This window comes from Anabrus simplex, chromosome 4 (genome assembly GCF_040414725.1).
Source record: "Anabrus simplex isolate iqAnaSimp1 chromosome 4, ASM4041472v1, whole genome shotgun sequence".
Taxonomy (NCBI): Eukaryota; Metazoa; Arthropoda; class Insecta; order Orthoptera; family Tettigoniidae; genus Anabrus; species Anabrus simplex.
Genome location: NC_090268.1, coordinates 242,861,680 through 242,885,949, shown reverse-complemented (window position 1 = coordinate 242,885,949; position 24,270 = coordinate 242,861,680). Strand labels below are relative to the sequence as shown.

The window sequence follows — 24,270 nt, the reverse complement described above, 5'->3', positions numbered from 1 at the left end:
ACTATTTGTTCACTCGGTTTCTTTCATCTACATACAAATCCCTGTCTGCTCGGCCCTTGTTTGGAGCCATTTCTGATAAGCCTTCTTTTTACGTTTACAAGCTGCTCTCACTTCATCATTCCACCCAGATGTTTGCCTTTTCCCATCTTTACACACAGTTGTTCCTAGGCATTCCCTTGCTGTTTCTACTACAGCATCCCTGTATGCCACCCATTCACTTTCTATATCCTGAACCTGCTGATTGTCCACTCTTCGAAATTTCTCACTAATCATATCCATGTACTTCTGTCTAATTGCCTCGTCCTGGAGATTTTCTACCCTTATTCGTTTGCAGACAGATTTCAATTTCTCTACCCTAGGCCTAGTGATACTTAGTTCACTACAGATCAGACAGTGGTCTGTATCATAAAAAAATCCCCGAAAAACTTGTACATTCCTAACAGATTTCCTGAATTTTAAGTCTGTTAAGATATAGTTTATTATGGATCTAGTACCCCTAGCCTCCCATGTGTAGCGGTGAATAACCTTATGCTTGAAGAATGTATTCGTAACTGCTACACCCATACTAGCACATAAGTCCAGCGAACGCTTCCCATTCCTGTTAACTTCCATAACTTCCCCACGTTTACCAATCACCCTTTCATATCCTGTGGTTCTATTTCCAACTCTCGCATTGAAATCGCCCATTAGCACTATTCTATCTTTGCTGTTGACCCTGTCCACAATGTCGCTCAATGCTTCATAAAACTTGTCAACTTCATCCTCATCTGCACCCTCACATGGTGAAAACACTGAGACAATTCTCGTCTTAATTCCCCCAACTGCCAAATCCACCCACATCATTCGCTCATTTACGTGCCTAACAGAAACTATGTTGCGGGCAATGGTATTCCTGATAAACAGCCCTACCCCATACTCTACCCTTCCCTTTCAAACACCCATCAAGTACACTTTATAATCTCCTGTCTCTTCCTCGTTATCTCCCCTTACCCGAATATCAATTACTAGCACATCCAGGTGCATCCTCTTTGCTGACTCAGCTAGTTCTACTTTCTTTCTTCCATAAGCCCCATTAATATTGACAGCTCACCATCGAATTCCATTTTGTTCGCCAAGTTGTTTATAATAATAATAATAATAATAATAATAATAATAATAATAATAATACATTATCATTATAGACTGTTATGCCTTTCAGCGTTCAGTCTGCAAGCCTACGTGAATTTACTACACGTCGCCACAATCCTTGATTTGCAACTAGTGTTGTGGCTTCATTTAGTTCTATACCTCTTATCTTTAAATCATTAGAAACCGAGTCTAACCATCGTCGTCTTGGTCTACCTCTACCTCGCTTACCCTCCATAACAGAGTCCATTATTCTCCTAGGTAACCTATCCTCCTCCATTCGCCTCACATGACCCCACCACTGAAGCCGGTTTATACGTACAGCTTCATCCATCGAGTTCACTCCTAAATTAGGCTTTATCTCCTCATTCTGAGAACCCTCCTGCCATTGTTCCCACCTGTTTGTACAAGCAATCATTCTTGCTACTTTCATGTATGTTACTTCTAACTCATGAACAAGTTATCCTGAATCCACCCAGCTTTCGCTCCCGTAAAGCAAAGTTGGTCAGAAAACAGACCGATGTAAAGATAGTTTCATCTGGGAGCTCACTTCTTTCTTACAGAACACCGTTGATCGCAACTGCAAGCTCACTGCATTAGCATTACGACACCTTGATTCAATCTCACTTACTATATTACCATCCTGGGAGAACACACAACCTAAATACTTGAATTTATCGACCTGTTCTACCTTTGTATCACCCATCTGACATTCAATTCTGTTGAATTTCTTACCTCCTGTCATCAATTTAGTCTTCGAGAGGCTAATTTTCACACCATACTCATTGAACCTCTTTTCAAGTTCCAACATATTAGACTGCAGGCTTTCGGCACAATCTGCCATTACGACCAAGTCGTTAGCTAAGGCCAGACTGCTTACTACATTTCCACCTAACTGAATCACTCCCCACCATTTTATATCTTTCAGCAGATGATCCATGTAAACAACGAACAGCAAAGGTGAAAGATTGCAGCCTTGTCTAACCCCTGTAAGTACCCTGAACCAAGAACTCATTCTACCACCAATTCTCACTGAAGCCCAATTGTCAACATAAATGCCTTTGATCGATTTTAATAATCTACATTTAATTCCATAGTCCCACAGTATAGCGAACATCTTTTCCCCTCGGTATCCTGTCATATGCTTTCTCTAGATCTACGAAACATAAACACAACTGCCTATTCATCTCGTAGCATTTTTCAATTACCTGGTGCATACCAAAAATCTGATCCCAACAGCCTCTCTGTGGTCTGAAACCGCATTGGCTTTCATACAACTTCCTCTCAACTACTGATCGCACCCTCCCTTCCAAGATGCCAGTGAATACTTTGCCTGGTATACTAATCAATGAGATACCTCGATAGTTGTTGCAATCCTTCCCGTTCCCTTGCTTATAGATAGGTGCAATTACTGCTTTTGTCCAATCTAAAGGTACCTTACCAACACTTCATGCTAATTTTACTACTCTATGAAGCAATTTCATCCCTGCCTTACCACTATACTTCACCATTTCAGGTCTAATTTCATCTATTCCTGCTGCTTTATGACAATGAAGTTTATTTACCATCCTTTCCACATCCTCAAGCGTAATTTCACCAACATCATTTTACTCCTCCCCATGAGCTTGGCTGTTTGCAGCACAACCAGAATGATTTCCTTTTACATTGAGAAGATGTTCAAAATATTCCCTCCACCTCTCCAGTGATTCCCTGGGATCTATTATGAGTTCACCTGAATTACTCAAAACACTGTTCATTTCCTTTTTCCCTCCTTTCCTAAGATTCTTTATTACCGGTACTGTCCAGAAAGGTTTCCCTGCTGCTTGACCTAGCCTTTCCAGGTTATTACCAAAATCTTCCCACGACTTCTTTTTGGATTCAACAACTATTTGTTCGCTCGGTTTCTTTTATCTACATACAAATCCCTGTCTGCTCGGCCCTTGTTTGGAGCCATTTTTTAATAAGCCCTCTTTTTACGTTTACAAGCTGCTCTCACTTCATCATTCCACCAAGATGTTCGCCTTTTCCCATCTTTACACACAGTTGTTCCTAGGCATTCCCTTGCTGTTTCTACTACAGCATCCCTGTATGCCACCCATTCACTTTCTATATCCTGAACTTGCTGATTGTCCACTCTTCGAAATTTCTCACTAATCATATCCATGTACTTCTGTCTAATTACCTCGTCCTGGAGATTTTCTACCCTTATTTGTTTGCAGACAGATTTCACTTTCTCTACCCTAGGCCTGGAGATACTTAGTTCACTACAGATCAGATAGTGGTCTGTATCATCGAAAAATCCCTGGAAAACTCGTACATTCCTAACAGATTTCCTGAATTCGTAATCGGTTAAGATATAGTCCATTATGGATCTGGTACCTCTAGCCTCCCATGTGTAGCGGTGAATAGCCTTATGCTTGAAGAATGTATTCATAACCGCTAAACCCATACTAGCACAGACGTCCAGCAAACGCTTCCCATTCCCATTAGCTTCCATATCTTCCCCACATTTACCAATCACCCTTTCGTATCCTTCAGTTCTATTCCCAACTCTCACATTGAAATCGCCCATTAGCACTATTCTATCCTTGTTTTTGAGCCCTGACCAATAAATAATAATAATAATAATAATGCTTTCACACTGCTCTCTTAGTTTAGCAGCAACACTATTTTTTCTTCCCATCATAACAGGAGCATTATCTGCGCTGAAAGCTATACATTTTGCCATCAGAACGTCATATTTTTTCAGAACATCCGGGAGCAAATTTGCAATATAAACACCAGCAGATTTACCTTCCAAATTTTCCATCGATAGCAAACGATTTTCAATTTTTTTTCAATTCTTTGTTGATAAACGAGATGACAACAGGATAGAGCTTACTCTATCATTGCTACCATCAGTTGTAATCGCAAAAGGTTCGGTCTTTAAAGTTTGAATCACCTTACTATCAGCATCAGGGGCCATTTCATTAATTAGGGCCCCAATGTTTTTCTTCTAGCACATGCATACTTCTTCGCAATGTTTGAATCTGGAAACATATTTCTGAACAATGGTCCTGCCTGATCAGAACAAGACAATGCAAGGTTATGTTCGACAACGAACGCCGTGAACAAACATTCTGCTAGAGTGACTGCATTACCTTCCTTCCTGCCTACAAAATAATTAATTTTTTTGTTCCTCTCGAGACAGCTAACAGTTTGTGCTTTTGTCTGATACTGTGATCTACAATATCTTCCCGCTATACAAGATATTTGTATCACACCAACATACGGAACAAAATGCATAATAGTTTCCTTTATCTAATTATATTTTTAGGTTGCTTTACGTCGCAAAAACACAGGTATGTCTTATGGTGACGATGGGATGGGATAGGAAAGGCCCAGGAGTGGAAAGGAAGCGGTCATGGCCTTAATTAAGATACAGCCCCAGCATTTGCCTGGTGTGAAAATGGAACCACAGAAAACCATATTCAGGGCTGCCGACAGTGGGGTTCAAACCTCTCACCTCATAAGTAGGGCCTGGATTTTCTTAAAATGCATATGCGCATGTGCAAATGCGTATTTTGAACGTTACTGCTTATACAGGTATTTTTTTCACTTATGTGTGATCGATTATCTAAGATTTCTGAATGAAATGAAAAATCGAATGAACTCTATGTTTTACATCCCTTGGCAACACAAGAAGCCTTCCCCTGATCAAGGAAAGGGCTTTTAGTGTCGCAATACAAGCAGGTAGACGGATTATGACCCATTTCACGACAGCTATTTCCTTCTTTCTAACATTCCTTTCTCCTTCCAGTACCCTCCCAAGGTCTGCTTAAACAAATGCGTTCATCTGTTTACTTGCTGGTTGTCTACTGCAATATTTATCAGATTAAACTACAAAAATGGCCAAAGATAAGAGCTCTAGATCTCTTAATTAAACAGTGGATATCAGGCAATAGTGACTATACAAGTGACGGTTATGTAGTATACTGTCAAGTGTGCAACAAGAGTAAAATGTCATAGAAAATGTCAAATTGAACAGCATTCGAAAACAGCTTCACATCTCAGATCAAAAGAGCACAGTAAGAATACGCAATAGCTACTTTTAACCACGTGAAAACATAACTAGAGTCATCAGTGATAAATTTAAAATAGACGGAATAGCATCGTCATATGAGTGAGAATTAGCCCGTGATTTGATAGGAGTCTTCAAATAATTTGATAAACATATTCTATTTACAATAACAACCACCACACAACACTGGATAACACCAAACTGACATACAGCAATTGGAGGGTCATACAACATTACGGTCCGCATTGACAACTGATCACTATCATAGGATAGAGAAGGGTCAACCTATTCAATACCCTAATACCAGAATACTGGGTACTGACAGCATTTAAGCGACTGCAGCTATATTAGACTGTTATTTATTTATTTAGCTTATGGCTAGTACATAACTCTACATATAAATAATCAAAAATATAACAAACAATATAACACCTTAAACAATCAATCAATCTCTAAAACAGTTCATAAACTTAAATCCAAGCTGTCCAACCATTGTACAACCCCGTCAGAAGCACACACAAACTCCTTCAGCTGACCTCCTAGGACATTCGGTGACAGTATGACGGATGGTCTGTTTCTTCTCACCACAGTCGCACTCAGGGGAGGAGCGCATACCCCACATATGCAACAATGGCCCACATCGTCCATGATTGGTACGGACTCTGTTGAGAAGAACCCAAGTTCTGGGGAGATTAAAACCAGGTGGTGGGTGTTGGCGACTAAAGAGGGTCTGCCATTCATCTGGAGCTGAGTTGGTCCACTCCAATTGCCATTCATCAGAACCGTTAAAGTTCCTATTGATGAGTTCCCTTGCAGTCTGAATGGGCGGAGATCTTGACTTCAGACGTCCATACTGTACCCGTAAAAATGTGTTCATATCTTTAAGGCACTTGATATTAAATGAATGAGCATGATTCTTAATCAAGGGAGTGGCTTTATCATTGGAGCTGGTACAGAGAGAGGTATAGTTATCAATTTGAGAGATTATTTTGATAAATTGAGTTTATTGATCATCAAAAGCAAGTTCATATCACCTTCGTACAGCAGCGTGGAAGTGTCGTGGCTGGTTGGTACCTCAAGTCCTGGGATGGTGCTGGACATCGACTGGGCAAGGACCACACCTGCTCGGGTGAGGAGTTCTGGAATGTCTGGAGGTTCTGGAAATGTCCCGACGTTCTGGAATGTCCCGAAGATTGGCACACGTTCCTGGGTTCGGTTCGAGATGTAATTCACACCTGAATTTCCTGCACGTCACTCCACACATTCAGGGCACTGTCTGAACAGATATGACCCTTTAATTATGGTTACTGCACTCTAGATATTAAATCAAAACGTTCTGGTATAATCACTCGAAGAACAAGTACTGGTCGAAATGCAAGTTCATAATGCAAGCCCACTGTAAGTTAGAATGTTCTAGAGTATTACTGTCACTGCAGTCCTAAATGCATAGTTCTGAAGATTTAAAGCATATTGGCAATGAACTGAATAAGTAGCACTCGGAAACTGTCCTGTTGTATTAATAGGCGAAGTGAATAGCCATTAAAGAAAATAATATTTGAAAGAAAAAGTCTGACTTCATAAATTATGGATCACTCAAAATACTGGAAAGTTCTATGGTTTCTAGTAATGCGATATGCGTATTCTGAATTGTCACAGTCTTTAAGAATCAAAACATAAGTCCCTGTGCAGCACTTGGAAAGCATCGCATATTTCACAATTAAACGTAATGTTGAATGTCCCCTAAGTTCAATGTTCCAGAAATTGATTCAAAAATATAAGTTCGAATAAGTTTGAAACGTAAGTTCAATGCGATACACAACACGCGTGAAATTCAATCGTCGTCGAATAAGTAAGTCCTTATGTGGCACTTCAAAAAAAAAAAAAAAAGTTCCAATGTGTAGAAATAACAAAGTTCCAACGTGTCGAAATGTTAAAAGTCCCAACACGACACTCGAAGAAAATAAAGTTCCAACGTGTCGAAATATTAAAGTCCCAACACGACACTCGAAGAAAATAAAGTTCCGATGACAATGTTCCAGTACGTCACCTTAAGAAAATAATAAAGTCTTATCGCGACACTTGGCAAAAATGAGACGCTTCAGAAAAAAAAAACAAAGTTCTTATATGGCACTTTAAGAAAATATCAGAGTCCAATCACGACACACGAAAAAAAACAAAGTTCCAATACGATGCTCTCAAAAATAAAGTCCCATTCAGGCACTTCAAGAACATGATAAAGTCTTGATACAACGCTTACAGAAAATACCGAACTTGGATTTCGCAGACTGTCGACTAGAAGTTCAACACGCACAACACTTCTCTTGTCACCCGTGTCACAGAGACGGCGGAGTGACAGACACTGAATTCGTAGGTCGGGTGGGCCTCCTTTTATACATGTTCGCATGGAAGTGTCTAGAACTCGGGTACTATCTACCCTTATAACTTCTACAATACTCGGCGGATTTTCTTGAAATCTTAAAATATGATGTCCATTGTAAAGGCTTTTAAGTTGGCAGTGTCAAAATAGCGATAAATTAGCTCAAAATGTACCTTTGAGGACGAGCTGGATCATTACCATATATGGTAGCGGATAGCTGGCTTACGGCGGCCACGTCACTCGCTGGGTACGTCACTGCGTTCGGCGGGCTGCCTACCTTCCATCTCGCGCGAAGTTCAACAAACATACTTCGGACTTCTGTCGTAGCGGTGTTCCCGGTACAATACCTAACAAACATGTCTTCATGAATGGGAATGGGCTCGTTATCTTCCTGAACCTGCGAATTAGGTTGTTTTGTCTGTGAATCCTTGGAGGTGTTATGTGGCTCAAGACTGGCAACCAGAAAAGAATAGTAGATCTGACTGTGCCGCTGAAAATGCGCAGAGTCTGATTCAGAACAACATCAATATTCTTAACATAAGGGCTATACAGCCAAACAAAAGAACAATACTCGGCTGTAGAGTATACCAGTCCCAGTGCTGACGACCTAAGAGTGGATGCTGATGCTCCCCATGTAGAACCTGCAAGTTTCTGAATGATATTGTTCCTGGTCTTCAGTTTAGCAGTGGTATTCATTAAATGTTTCCTGAAGGATAGTGTCCGATCAAGAGTTACTCCAAGGTACTTGGGGTTAGAATTGTGTGATAGGGGAAAGTTGTCGAGGGAAACATTCAAAGTAATGTTTGCCTGCCTATTATTAAGGTGAAAGAGACATGTTTCCGTTTTGCTGGTGCTAGGTATCAAACACCACTTATCAAAGTACTCACTCAAAATGACAAGGTCTCTGTTCAGAATTGCTTCTATCTCATTCACATTGGATTGCTGAGTAACTATTGCTAGGTCATCCGCGTAAGCAAATTGGCGTGATGTAGTACGGGGTATATCGGCAATGTATATATTAAACAGCAATGGAGAGAGCACATTGTTGAGCTTCTTAACTTTACTATGTTATCTATAACTACCTGGATCAATCTATCTGATAGCATGTTGTTTATGAGTTGTGACATTACTCTGCATCCAACAAGTTCAAAAAACTTATACACAACTCCCTCTCTCCAAACCGTATCATAAGCGGCTGTAAGGTCTATGAACACAGCACCACTCTTCAGTCGGTTTTTAAAACCTGCTTCAATGTGGGTTGTTAACGCAAGAACTTGGTTTTCACACCTACGGTTAAGTCTAAAACCGGCTTGTTCTGCTGGGAGCGATCGTAAAATTAGAGGGCTTATTCTATTGTAGATGAGCCGTTCCAGAAGTTTGTAACAAACACTCATTAGAGCAATTGGACGATAACTTTCAGGACAATCGGAAGGTTTACCTGGTTTCAGAATAGCCAGAATCTTGGTTCGTTTGAACTCTGTAAAATTAACGGAAATTCAATTTTATAGGTATCTCTGAACACTTGGAGATAACATTTGTTATGTTTTGTGGTCATAATGTGAAGAGAAAATACCAGAAACTGTCACCAATACAACTCTCTGAAATACATTCTAATCATTAACCCTAGAATGATAGACTACGTAAACATGACGTGTCTATCATAAACAGGCGTATCCCTCCTTTTCCCCACTCAACGTTATCGCTTGTCCGGCCGGAAGTGCATCCGCTAATCAGTTGTGAAACAGAAGTGGCCACGAAAGGCACCCGTGCTCCCGCCAGTTTGTCTATAGCTCTCGTCCATTGAAACTCTACACCTAAGTATGATGTACTCTACCAATGCACGTAAATTTTTTGCACGTCTGTTTGACGTATGTCTACCAATAATGGATCTTCTCTTCACCTACACTACGTATATGATATATATAATAAACACATATAATATAAAAGTACTCACACACATTTATGTACAATAATTATTTAATTAATAATTATTATTTTGAATTGCAGAATGGCAAAGTATCTGGATAATGATGAGACGATAGCAGCACTTTTAGGAGAGCTGTCAGATGACTCGGAAGGTGAAGAAGACAATGTGGAAGTGTGCTCTGATTCTGAGGAATATAATTCTGACATTGATGAAGACTATGTGCCAATTGAAGATGATATCATATATGAAGAACTGAGTGAAGTAATACGTGACGTAGAGGTGGAAGAACAAAGCAACTCTGGAAAGAAGGATCCCGTCTCAAGTGGAGGTAAAAGGAAGAAAATATTACAGAATATAGGAAATAGCAGCAAGAAACGGCAAAAGGAGACCTCCAGAATATCTACTCAGCGTGGAGCTCCCAGTGGAAGTGTTTCTAATCCTCTAGTTCAGAGTGATAAACTCATAACTGGACGAAATGGATTTCAGTGGACATCAAAGAAAAAGAAAAATGAAGGGAAAACTCCACAAAGGAATGTTGTACATATTCGTCAACGGGTAAACCCGAATGTTTCGAGCTATTCTGAACCTAGTGCTTGCTTCCGTTCCTTCTTTACTATGGATATACTCGAAACAATTCTCAAATATACGAATGAGGAAATGGATCGCCAAAGAAGCAACTATAACGAAAAACAAAGGAAGGACCCTACTATAAGTAGTATAACTATGGACTTACTTCTCGGTTATCTTTCTTTGGTTATACTAGCTGCAGCTCTGAAGAATAACCATCTGGCGGCATCTAAATTGTTTGATGCTACTTTATGTGGTGAACATTGTCGGGCAACTATGTCACAAAGAAGATTCACCTTCATCACCAATTGCCTGAGATTTGACGACAAAAGTACCCGTGAGGAGAGGAGAAATGCGAATAGACTTCCTCCTATTTCTGACATTTGGGAAATGTTATTGAAGAATTGCCGAGGAAATTACACTCCACGTTCTTACATGACAATTGATGAGAGGTTGGTTGGGTTTCATGGAAAATGCATATTTCGTGTGTACATGCCTGCAAAACCTAACAAATATGGGCTAAAATAATCATGATGTGTGATGCAGGAACATATTACATGCAGGATGCCATCCCTTACCTTGGAAAAGGCACCACACCTGCGAACGTGCCGGCAGCTCAGTATTTTGTGGAAAAACTATCTGCTAACATACAAGGAACTAACCGGAATATTACAATGGACAGATGGTTCACAAGTGTACCCCTAACTGAATCCCTGTTGGCACAAGGTATTACTGCTCTTGGAACTATTCGAAAGGACAAACCAGAACTACCTTCTGAGTTCAAGGACCCCAAGTTTATGCAAAGGAAAGTTGGATCAAGTTTGTTCATTTTTCACGAAAATGTGACAGTCATCTCAACAATGCACGATGATGCATCAGTCAGTGTGAATGACAACAAGCCAGAAATGATCCCTCGTTATAACCATAGCAAATGTGAGTTGATGTATTTGACCAGATGTGTTCAAACATGGACTGTGGACGAAAAACTAAACGGTGGTCACTGTGCTTTTTCTCTAATATGATGAATATAGCTTGCATAAATTCATTCATTATATACTCCCGCAATTTGTGCAGGCTCCATCATGGAAAAAAAAGGCACTTTCAAGGCTGGATTATATGATAGAACTCCACAAGCAACTAGCAGCTCTATGGCAATCACAAAGGCTATCCATCCCCACCATGCAAACGAAGGTGAAGACGTTCATAAAGAACTCACTCGGACAAGATGATGGGCCAAATCCAACGTCAGCTTCAGATTACAAGGGACAGAAGAAGTACTGTGCTTTCTGCCCGTCGAGCATCAAAAGAATGACGACTACATACCGCTCCTGCAATAGGCCCATATGCGGCGAACATCAAAAGAAGAAATGTCCTGAATGTTCCATTTGATGACAACCTAAGTATCCGATATTCTTAAGGCCGTGCCCTATCATTTGGAATATTGTACGTCTTAAGTGTGTTCATGCTACCCCATTGTTGAGGCAAAACCAGAACCTTGCAATTCATTTTTTATGTGTTATTCGTTTTCAACGGAACATTTAACAGTTTCTGTAGATTTTGTGCACCGTTCTGTGAAACTAGCTTCATTTTGTATTGTGACAAGTGAAATTATTTGTTTTTGTAAATAACTTACACGTGGATTTACTTGCTCATTTACCAAACATTCCTTTGACACGTCATTTTTACGTATGTCTACTAATAATAGGTGGGTGATTATGTCTACCATTCTAGGGTTAAAACTGTGAAGTACGAAAGAACACTAATGCACTGAAATATGCAAAACTACCACTTACAAAACAGATCAATACATTAACAACATATCACTTCAACTTGGGGGAAAAGCACAGAACCGCAAGAAAAAACATGTGTCCTACAACTCCAACAAAACTACGCACAGAACCGAGCGCGCGAACCACACATACACAATAACAAACTCACTCTTTCATCCCGATTAACGGAGTCGACAGAGTCGCTAGTGCTCATTAGTTTCTCTGGCTTGTAGGAAGATTGCTGTCCCGAATTCCTAGCTGAACAGCACACACGCTGCTATAGTGAGCGGGAAATACAATACACAAAGGCGGACAGATGATACACTCATCAAATAAATATACTTGAAAATGAGGTTGCGTAAATTACACAAGCACATAAGAATTTATCCTAAGGAAAGATTATTGACCGTACTGGAGGTTATATTCGTCAAAAATAGGAAGAAGTAAAAATGAATCGGAAAAAGAGTTAAAAACTGAAAGTTTCCGGGTAAATCGGAAGGTTTGGCAGGTATGGTACAATAACCGAGAATAGGAGTCTTATTTAAATCAAGTTAGACAGATTATTTGGTCTTATTGTAAATGTACCTTATTGTGATACAAGTTTTGATCATCTATGATTACCAACAGTATATGGTGTGATCTTCATAGGGTTAAATGATGATGTAATAAATATTTATGATGTTAAACGGGATGAGAACATCATAGCCACTTGTATAAACTTTCTCTTCTATTGATACTAATTACAAGATGTTTGTTATGACAGAATATGTGTTAATAAACCCTGATTATATGAGAGGGATAGGTACATTGATATTGAAAATAAACTAGCAACGTATATAGAAGGTTATGGCAGATAATACAACTGTGATATGATAAATAGATCTTCATGAAGTAATTATTGATGATGATCCACAGATATTAAGCAAGTGAAATCTTCATTAGAGAAGCCGTGCATAATTATCTCATAACTAACTTCGTAACTTATGATAACTAGAGTCATCAGTGATATATTTAAAATAGATGGAATAGCATCGTCATATGGGTGAGAATTAGCCTTCAAATAGGAGTCTTCAAATAATTTGATAAACATATTCTATTTACAACAACAACCACCACACAAGTCACCACACAACCTCGGATAACACCAAACTGACAAACAGCAATTGGAGGGACATACAACAAATAAACTACTTAACAACTTTTAACTATGATTGTTGATTTACATCCCTTTCAATCATGCCTTATTAAATCCATTATTTCAACGTACGGTCACTGATATCATCAAGAGAGTATTTATTCAACAGCATTCGCCGAGGTTAAATGACAACAAGCATTTAAATTTCATGAAGACCAACATTCATCCTGTCACAAGTTCAATGATCAAACTGACGAGATCTTTGAATCCTTATAGACTCTTATCCTCAAGGGATAAAAAACTTTTTTAACAGATCTCATTGCAAAGAAAATCTTCAAATTTAGCTCTTAAGATTGACTTTCACGTCTTTCTAAGATTTTAGACATGCTACTTGTTTTAAATATTTTAGAACAACTCATTCTTCCACAATTTTAATGTCTCTCTCCTATTAAGCCCATATTATTAAGGCATGTCTCCAAAGATTCTGTATTTTATCATATTCTAGTAGAGTAAGTTTAAGTTTGTGAAAAATGGTTTAATAGTTCTTAGAGGTGGGCCAGCATAAGGTTGCACATGACAGCAGCGCACAATGTTGGTCACACTGCAATGGCGCGCAAAGCGATGTTGCCGCCATAACAACAGCTTATTGCACGATACGTGAGTTTTTAGAAACACGGGAGAAATCGAAAGCGACTTTCAACCTATTAGGTCGTGTTACGTACATTTAGTACGTGATGAAGAGATGTTAAGTACAGAACAAAAATGGCCAACCAGACACCAGTGGGATCCGAACCCACAACCTCCCGATTTCGCGTCGGTTGCTCTACCAATTGAGCTATGGTGGCCTAGGCCATCTTTGTTCTGTTGGAAAGGATCTAAGCTACAGGTCTGGTACTACTACCATCACACTGTAGAGTGCGTTCAAGTTGCCCGTTGAGGGCCAAGTCAATGAATATTGAATTTTCACGACCACATTGTAATCGAAAGCGACTTTCAACCTATTAGGTCGTGTTACGTACATTTAGTACGTGATGAAGAGATGTTAAGTACAGAACAAAAATGGCCAACCAGACACCAGTGGGATCCGAACCCACAACCTCCCTATTTCGCGTCGGTTGCTCTACCAATTGAGCTATGGTGGCCTAGGCCATCTTTGTTCTGTTGGAAAGGTTCTAAGCTACAGGTCTGGTACTACTACCATCACACTGTAGAGTGCGAAATCGGGAGGTTGTGGGTTCGGATCCCACTGGTGTCTGGTTGGCCATTTTTGTTCTGTACTTACCATCTTTTCATCACGTACTAAATGTACGTAACACGACCTAATAGGTTGAAAGTCGCTTTCGATTACAATGTGGTCGTGAAAATTCAATATTCACGGGAGAAATGTTTTTAATGTCATCACAATGATCCACAATACAAATGAAATAGGCCGACAAAAATCGAACTTTCAACTGACCGATTATTAATCACACAAAATATATGAGATAAATATATTATGAAGTTCTTATTATCGCGATGTTAGAAAATATGGAAGAAATCAGCCGACAAGGATCTCGCTTCAAATACACCAATAAATGTTAGAATAAAATACACCGGTGCTAATACAAAAGGTTTCAAGTAAAATCTGTAAAACGAAAATTCAGACACCTTATTTTCATACCTGATTCACAAAGGTAGAGGCTCGATACCCTCCAAATCACTGCCATCACTACCGTTGCCTTCGTTGTCACTGTCATCGTCGTCTAGGCAGATCATCAACTCCTGAGAGTCACTGATGATGCCATGTATTGCCATTGCAGAGTTAATGAATGCTGCGACATGGCTAACTTTCTTCCTCCACAAAGCCGCATCCATTCGAGCAATACTCTCCCGGAAAAGTCCTTCCACTTTAGTAATTGTGAAGGACTTGTTATTAACGCGTACGTAATGTTTTACTTCACCCCATACCGTACCGGTACCAACTCAATGAGGTTGAAGTGACAGTGGTGCCGACAGTGGAATTTGAACCCACTATCTCCCGGATACGAGCTCACAGCTGCGCGCCCCTAAGTGCACGGCCAACTCGCCCGGTGTCGACTAATTTAGTCATACACATATGTGGTGGGATATTTCTTTACTGAAGCCATTCCACTAACAGTTCTTTACGGGCGCTCGAAATAGGGGTCTTGTCCGTTATTACGGAGTGGTAAGGCGCATTGTCCATAACAATGACAGAAGGGACCGAGCTGTAATAATCATACTCATGTCTTCATATTGCATCAGCCTGGAAAAAATTAATTCCTGTTACAGGAGATAGCTTAATTCGTTTCTTTCCCGGAGTGCTGTGAAACAAGTCCCTACTATCAGCCCCGTTTCCGTTACTGCTATGTACCCCAGTCCCTTTTTCCTTCTGTTCTTGGAGGCAAACACCTCTCTGAATAACAGTATGCTTTGAAAGCCCTAATGTTTGACATATGCGTTCCACAACATGATCTGCAGGAACAGAGAGACGGTTATAGAAGCGTACGAATTTCCTCTCCCTCTCGTAAAACTTACGAGTTCTCCGCACTAATTCTAATGCCTGACTATTAAGGGACACTCCACGGCGCAAACTATTATCACTTCACGCTTCATGACTATGTTGTCATTTGCGAGACATCGCACTGCATTCGTTAAAATAATATTTCACAATTATCTCACAATGAAAACAAAACTTTCATAAACGCGCGAATCACATCTGACCACGTGCTAGCGGCGACAGACAAAACAGCAACACTTCAATACGGTAGTCAAGTTGCTTATAGATGGCACCACTTTACTACCCATATTGCCAACAATCAACTGAAAATAGTTTGTATTATTTGTGGCTCGCTTAAATCTTATATTTTTTAAATGCTCATATTTGTGTAAGCAAATAAAAGATTATAAGCACTATATGGAATTAAATACGAATTAACATGAATAAAATGTGTAACTGTATCTGACATTAAAAAGTAGTAGATTGGTGATTCTGATTGACGGGTGACGTTCATTTCATTTTTGTAGTGGTGCCAACATGACTTACAACTGTCAAGTGCAAACTTGTAGCGGCCCACTTATAAGTCATTATTTACGAACATAACCATTCTTCAAGATTCAGATTTGGCTGATGATGCTCTGTAAGGGAGCGAAACATGTCCCACATACAACTTTTTAATTAATGAAAATATTTTAAATGTGACCAACATTATAATGTATTGAACAGGTGAATCATAATAAAACTTTGTTATTGTAAATAACAGATTTCAATACGGATTAAAACATGAGATTAGTCACTCGCAAAACATATTCTACCCAAGATAGATATTTATTTATAGGCACGGAGACCACCAGTGTAATTCCACTACTTTATATTTCCCACATGGTTATGATATACTCGGAACAGAAGGATATGATCATCTCTATAATGCTAATGAAATATTTAGTTTGGAAAGGAATCTAATGCATGATCAAAGATGCACGATTAGTAGCTTTGATTACTTTTTTAAACAATAATGTTATTTGATTTAAGTCCCACTAACTACTTTTACGGTCTTCGGAGACGCCGAGGTGCCGGAATTTAGTCCCGCAGAAGTTCTTTTACGTGCCAGTAAATCTACCAACACGAGGCTGACGTATTTGAGCACCTTCAAATACCACCGGGCTGAGCCAGGATCGAACCTGCCAAGTTGGGGTCAGCAGACCAGCACCTCAACCGTCTGAGCCTCTCAGCCCGGCTTTGATTATCTTATAGTGAGGACATTTGTCTGTTAATTTCAGAAGGAGCCAGCTGATTTCCAAGTATTTACGTGCATTTTGTCATTTCATATTCGTCGTTACAGCTTCGATGCGACATTTATACTTATTTTTGTTGTATACTGTTGAGATTTTGGAATTTCAACATAGCCACCATTTGTTTACATTTGATTATCATTGACTGCGTTGTTTTATCTATGTTCTTGTCAGCAATTTCCTTCAAATTACATCATGATTTACTTGTATGTAATTATTTGAGTAACTGATTTTCATTTAATCTTATTGAGGAATCATATATTTACGAGGAATGTAGAGTACTTATCGCCATTTCAGTCAAAGGAAAGAATAAACTTACATACCACCCACACTTCTATATTTATGAGACGAGAAAATAAATTCATAATAATTATACACCTAAACTACAATTATATACATAATGCCAGCCTATTTATTTGTATAATATTCCTGTACTTCCACTTCTGTATCACCCCATACCACTGCATCATCAGCAAAATCCATGATATTAGTTGTTGAATCCTTTCTTTTATTAACTGCTTTTGAAACTTAATCCGTTATGATTATGAAGAGGAGTGGTGGAAGAGACAACTTCCTTGCTGGACTCCAGTGGCGTGCACTGAACCCGATCTACCCCAGCACTGCTAGAGTACAGAACTTTGTATTAACATTTTCTAATTATCCCTTAGAATGCATATTATAATGTTTAAAAAATTGCGAACATCTCAGGCAAGCCAAGTACAGCTGTCTTGACAATCCACTCGCACTACCGCAGTTCAGCTTCTCCAACGAACTGGGTTTCCTTGCCGGCGCAAAAGAGAGCTACCCCAGCGAAATTTAAGGCTGCTTGGGTAATGCATGCACTTGAAGCTTCCTTGTCCTGGGAGCGGGGCGAAGCTGTAGGCCCTCCCCCGACAGCAATTTACGGCGACGGGCCAGCGAGCTTAGGTAAGGTAATGTTAGTTTTAATACTTGATACTCTGAAGTCTTCAGCGCTACACACTACAGACTAAGAAAATTATCAACATCTTAACAGTATAGCCACTTGCACATTGTCTTGTTAATAAAAATAGAGCCAGTATATGAAATCAATTGTAATATAGAAGAATATATTTAAGTCTTGGGTTTCGGCATGTATACAGTTTTTTCGAGCAATCCACTGATTGCAAGTGTAGAGTATGTGTTCCGATAGCCACAGAAAAATATTTAGGTTGGCCAGCATGAACACAGAATTAAGCACAAAGTAAAAGAATTTTGTATTTGGTTGTGTGTGATGGTATATAGTAAAATTTTGTAGTGTTTCTCTCGGATTATAAGTGAAGGTTTCGCGAGTTCTGTGGCATTCTTCATGAATGTAACGTGTGTTATACGTCGTGACAAATATTTTCCCTCGTTTGTTGTTGATGCGAGTGAAACTATAAAACTTCAGCGACCTCCAACCATGTCAAACTAATGGTATTTGAGCTGCCAAAATCATAAGGTTCGTCATCTCTCATTTCCATCACATTTCAGTAAAAATTTTAAGTGCCATCTGAACTCCTGTAATATTTTGGTCTTATCCCTAGTCACCTCACCACTAAGAATTTTACAGATTCTTCTATTCTTAACGATTCTGTATAACAGTTGCTTATTCCCATCCTGTGTTATTCTTGTAGCCAGACCTTTCTTGCATTTCTGCTTTTCAGCTACAATCAACTGTATGACCTGTAATTTTTCCTCTCTGTAGCCTGACAGCTTCTCCTCTATTACACGTTGATCCAGCCGTGTTCTCGCTTGATACAGAGCTCTTCTTGCACAATTTATCACTGATAGCCTGTTTTTAATATCATCATTCCACGAGGCAGTTTCTTTAGGTTTTCTTTTTGGCTCTGTCGTCCACATACGTTACCTGCTGTACCTACCACAACCTTCTTTAGTGTGTCCCATTCTTCATCTACCAATTTCAGTTCTTCTCTTGGTAACAATCTGTGGACACCTTCCCTGAATTCTTCCTTTACATTTGGCTCTGTAAGCTGCCAAGTTTTTACTTTTGGGACTCTTCTACCAACAGAGCTCAAACTGGCTAACAATAGTGTCAGACCATAAGGACCTGGCATCTTAACAATCATGGCCACCAAGCAGGCTTTCTTACTTGAAAATTATAGTACACAGTTAAATTTAACATGATACAGCCACTGGTGCTGAAGCAAGCCTGAACCTAAATAGCCTCAACCTAGCCAATTCTTTCTATCTTTCTGTTCACTGCAAACCACCTATGCCCACTGCCCTTGGTATTTTAACTACTCCCTACTGAGAGTCTACCACTCAACAAAATAGATCCTTTTTTTTCCCCCATAGATTTGTGCATATGTAAACATTGCAATAGGTATCTCTTTCACAGTACAAATCTATTATAAATTTTCCTGTAATTATTTTCCTTTTCCAGCATTTTATTACTTGCATGTTGCCTCTGATGGTCATTATTTTCTTAATTAATAATGCCAGCCTTTTAAACTCATGCTTTCTAATATTCTACACTCAAGTTATTCTTCGGTCCAAAGAAGACCCAGCCTTTCTCTTTTTAACTGTACTTGAACATTTTATCACGTGATACCTTACAGTGGTGTCGCTACCGGTGTGCTAGCTGACAGTGTCTTGGAACGTGTGGTATCCAACTGATGGGCTCATGCCGCAATGGGACAAAACACTGGTATTTTTTGACGACTGAGTTTCCTAGATACTATTTATCTACCCCCAATCAGAAGTCACATTTTTGGTCATGCTAACCTGAGAGAGCATATACAGCATACGACTATGCAGATACGATGCTCTTAGTTGGAGGGTTATATATATACTACTCCCACAGTACGTCGGCACTGCATTTGTGCTTATCACATGATAGCTTGGAGCGGTGTCACTACCAGAGTTTATTTGAACTATCGAATTCCTTAATACTGCATACATTCCAATTCTCTTTACGTAGAGCCCTGCGCGGATATACAAAGCATTATCCGCATCAGCCCTTCCTTCATCCGCACCCGCATATATTTTAAATATTTAACTACAGTAGATTACACCCAAGATATTGAAACTGATAAATCTGTTAATAGATCTGATACCTGGCACCAGAATCCCTAAGTCACAGGTTTATGAGAAATTTTCTCTTGCGACAACAACCGACGTATTGACATTTGTTCCTTAGTGTTAGGCTTAGGTCGGATTTACGGCTTTATGCTCTTTATATAGCTTATCACCATTATTCCATACCAGTCAAGAATCGCCTAACCACAAGCAAAAATAAGAATATGCCCAAGTGAAAATCAATAAACGTCATAATTTAGAAATTAACAGCAAAATTATCCGCAATGCCATCCACGTTTTATCAGCCAAGACACTAACTTCGTGGATATCCGCATCCGTGCAGGGCTCTATCTTCACACTGAATGCAAAATGCTGAAATACTGCCAAAACATCATCATTCCAATACAAGCATGAAGACAAAAAGGAAAAACTGAAGGATAAGCAAATAGATATATGTATACATAGGTAAAAAAGAAATATAAATATCACTAACCTTGGGCATCATATGCTCGAACTTCAAATGCTTCAGGAGCTTCTTCCATGAACACCTCCCTGGTGGTGGTTAATACACAAAGTGAAGCGATGGAATCAGTTATTATGTCACATCGTAACACTTGACTTGAATGAACTTCTTCAGCAAGTACAATAGCTGTATTACGAACATGTTCTCTTGATACAACAGATATGAGAGCTTTTGATGAACACAGCACTCTTTGGTCATCCTCAATAGGTGTCAACTGAATAATATCAGACCGAGATGCAGACCTAGAAATCAAATAACAACAGGTATCACATGAATGGGTATTTCTGCATCGGTCATGTCCACAGTAACAAGGAAATGCACATTTTATTTTCCGTCATTTCTGTCTGTATGTACGTGCATCACGAGAAAATGGCTGAAGAGAATTTAATGAAAATTGGTATGTAAAGTCAGGGAACAAGCCACTACAATCTAGGCTATAAATAATTGTATTCACACTGAGTGAAAGGGTAGTTTAGGAGAAGGCCTAAATGTTATTCTCAAATGTTTATGTTATTAGTGGTCCTATCGATAAATACTGTACAATGAAAGTTATAGAGAATTAAATTTCCGATCTTTTATGTCTTCTACATTTTTACCATAACGGCTATCATAACAGAGATATTCGTGAATTTCAATTTTTGTTGCTAGTCCATACCAATGCCAAGCCACAAGAAAATGGGTACACAGAATTTAATGAAAATTGGTATGTAAAGTCAGGGAATAAGGAATTACAGTCTAGGCTATAAATAATTTTATTCAACCTATATGATATGGTAGGGGCTGCCTGGCCAAGGCGGTAAAGTCGTGCCTGCTTCGCACGGAAGGACGTGGTTTCGAATCCCGTCAGGAAGTCGTAAAATTTAAGAAACAAGATTTCCACTACCGGAAGTGCATATGGCCCTAAGGTTCACTCAGCCTACACCAGAAATGATTACCAGGCTAATTCCTGGGAGCAAAGGCGGCCGGGTGTAGAGCTAACCACTCTACCTCATCAGTGATGATGTTACGAATGGTGGAAGCCTTTACCTTCCACCCCTCCAAGGGCCTTCATGGCCTGTACAGAGATGACTTTGCTTTTTTTTTTATTATATGATATGGTAGTTTAGGGGAAGGCGCCTAAAATTAAATGTTTAAATACCTATGTTACTGGTCCTATCGAAAAGTACTACATTACAAAAGTTACAGACAATACAATTTCCGATCATTTATATCTTATTCAGTTTTACCATACCAACTATGATAAGAGTGGTAGTGGTGTGGTGGTGGTGATTATTGTATTAAGAGGAAGTACAATTAGGCAGCCATCCTCTATTTAACACCAATCAGAGAGAAAAAATGGAAGGGGTCCAACACTTCAAAAATGAAGGTATCGGTCTAAGAAAGTCATGGGCCACAAGTAAGTTGAAGCAATGCCAGGACTCCGCTGAGAGCCCCGTGGTCGCCAACCCACGCTTCCAAGTTCAGAGCCCCCTCTGGAGCCGCTTACAGTCACCTCTTACAACAAGCAGGGGATACCGTGGGTGTTATTCTACCGCCCCCACCCACAGAGGAATTCATGAATTTAGAATTTTTGTTGCTAGTCCATATCAACGCCAAGCACTGCTGACATGGAAATTGTTTAATCGTGTTAACTGGCAATGGTTTTTGTCATGATTGTCTTAAGGTGTAAAAATGCAAGACCATTGATCCATATGGACAAGGCAAATTGTGAAGATGATTATAAAAACGAGAAGAAATTGTAAAGGAACGATTGCATGAAGAATAAGACAATAGGGAGTCATGAAAGAAAGGAGAAGTCCCTTTACATTAGATGCCCTAATATCAAAGAGTCGGAAGAAAACTAAATATGATGGCCTACAATATCGAAAGTTTATAAAAGTGATCAACAATAACATTATATTCACCGCTGTTTGTTGTGATGTGCTATCCCTCTTCTGCTGCAACTCATGTCGCATAGATGGGATTACTGCTGTGTATCAAGTATAACAGCCTATCTGAACATTGCAGGAAGAAGCTGGGGAATAAGATAACTTTCTTTTCTAGCTTGCCATTCCTCTGGTTCATAAATTTTCTGATACTACTGGTACTTAACACACTGGTTCATCACAGTATGCCAGCTATTCAATACCTACTCTGAGGCAATGACTGGATTGAGCCATGTGCACACTTAACGGAATAATGGCAGAGGAGTGTTCACGGCTGTCTGCCACCTGGTCTTTCCATCTCTGGAACTTTAGAATCTTAGATCAGCAACGTAGTACTGTTATTTAAAAGTGAGAAAATTTGCAATTTTCATCAGAGTATTTCATATGATAACATTGCTTTAAATTGCGACATTTCTACTGACGTCATTGTAATGACCTATGTTGAATTTAGTTGGGAAAACCACAAAGAGGGTCTTTCTGAGGATGTAAAAAGGCAGGTGAAGAGCTGTGTCTGCCATTACAATGAAAACTGCCTAACTTGATTGTGACTGGCAGTAGGCAAGTGGACCTGTCATCATAATTAAAACTCCCCAACTTGATTGTGACTGATAGTAGACAAGAAGGTCTGCCATTACAATGAAAATTCCCTAACCCAGTTTTCACATGAGAAAAAGACTTATGATGACTTCCCCGTTGCGTTTCCGGGGTAAAGTTAAGAGCTATGCAATTTAATACAATCTTATCCACAACATGCTACTTAACCTAGAATTATGTATACAATGTAGAATTCCATAGAAAAGCATGGGTACATCACCTAGTATCATAGAATGATGTAAACCTAGAAATCAAAACTAACTTCTTGACAAGTGTATGATCAATACAGATTTATTTCTGCATAATTACCCGACTATAAGATGGATAAAGCAATAATATGGACTGCCTATTTAAACACAGTCACGTATCAATGGCAACCTCGTATCTGAAACTTGTCGTACAGATACCCTATGTCTGTAAGACCATACCTTGTATATTAGAATTTAAAAAAAATTAAAACCCAAGATGCTACAGCCCTGAAGGGCACTGACTCCTATTCAACAGAAAGCCTGAAGATTACAAGGCAACACGAGGTCAGTGCATTAAATACCCTCAATTGTTGTGTTTGGCTTTCTAGACCACAAGAAAGCATAAGAAATGCATACAAGACGTAGAGTGCTTTATGTCCCATAACATGGCTGATAATTTAGCGAGGGATTAACTGTTATCTGTTTAACATTCACCAGTTCTTCTTCTTTCCTTCAGGGGGCCTCTAAATATTAGTTCCTATTTAGCATCGACCTCTAAGATCTTTTGCTACCATGTTTTCCCTTCATTCCCACCTAGATATACCTGCTCCCTTCACAAAGCTGCCGGTTGTTCTTTTTGGGTCTTCTTGGATTTTTCTCTCTCTTCACCTGGTAGTCCTAGAGTAAAGAGTCTCATTCTACCCAGCACCTCACATTCAAAAAGTATGTGCTCAGCTGATTCCTCTGCTTCATTGCATTTCCTACATATGTTGTCTCTTATTACTCCAATTCTATGTAGGTGTTTTTTCAGACAGTAGTGTCCTGTCAACAGTCCTACTACCCATATTATATTTTTTCTGCTAAGTTTCTACAGTTCTTTAGTATGCTTCTTGTATGGTCTTTTATCAATTCCTTTGCAAGCCTGCATCTTGGAGTATTTTTCCAGTTTTCCAATTGTTTCTTTTGTAGCCATTTTCCTATGTTGTAACGGGCTTATCCATAGGAAATCCCGCATACAGGTTCCGGGCCTACAAAACGTGTTTCTGCTCCTTTCTTGGCCAGTTTATCTGCCTTTTCATTTCCTTCTATGCCTGGATGCCGTGGTACCCATATTATTTTGACAATGTTGTACTTTGAGAGCTTCAGGATAAGTGAATGATAATAGGCTTACCTGACAATTCTGGATATTATCCGGACTGCCTCTAGTGCCTTAATGGTCGGTTGACTGTCCGTAAAAATGAAACAGTTCATA

At 39.3% G+C, this 24,270-nt stretch overlaps 1 protein-coding gene across 1 annotated transcript in view; it reads right to left on the bottom strand.

Annotated features, from left to right (window-relative positions):
* The window catches only part of Gp210 (nucleoporin 210), a 461,410-nt gene that overhangs the window by 416,656 nt on the left and 20,484 nt on the right, over positions 1–24,270 (bottom strand). Inside the window, exon 2 of the mRNA XM_067145468.2 lies at positions 20,282–20,553. Coding sequence (XP_067001569.2) covers positions 20,282–20,553 — 272 coding nt within the window. The remainder of the gene's footprint in view (positions 1–20,281; positions 20,554–24,270) is intronic.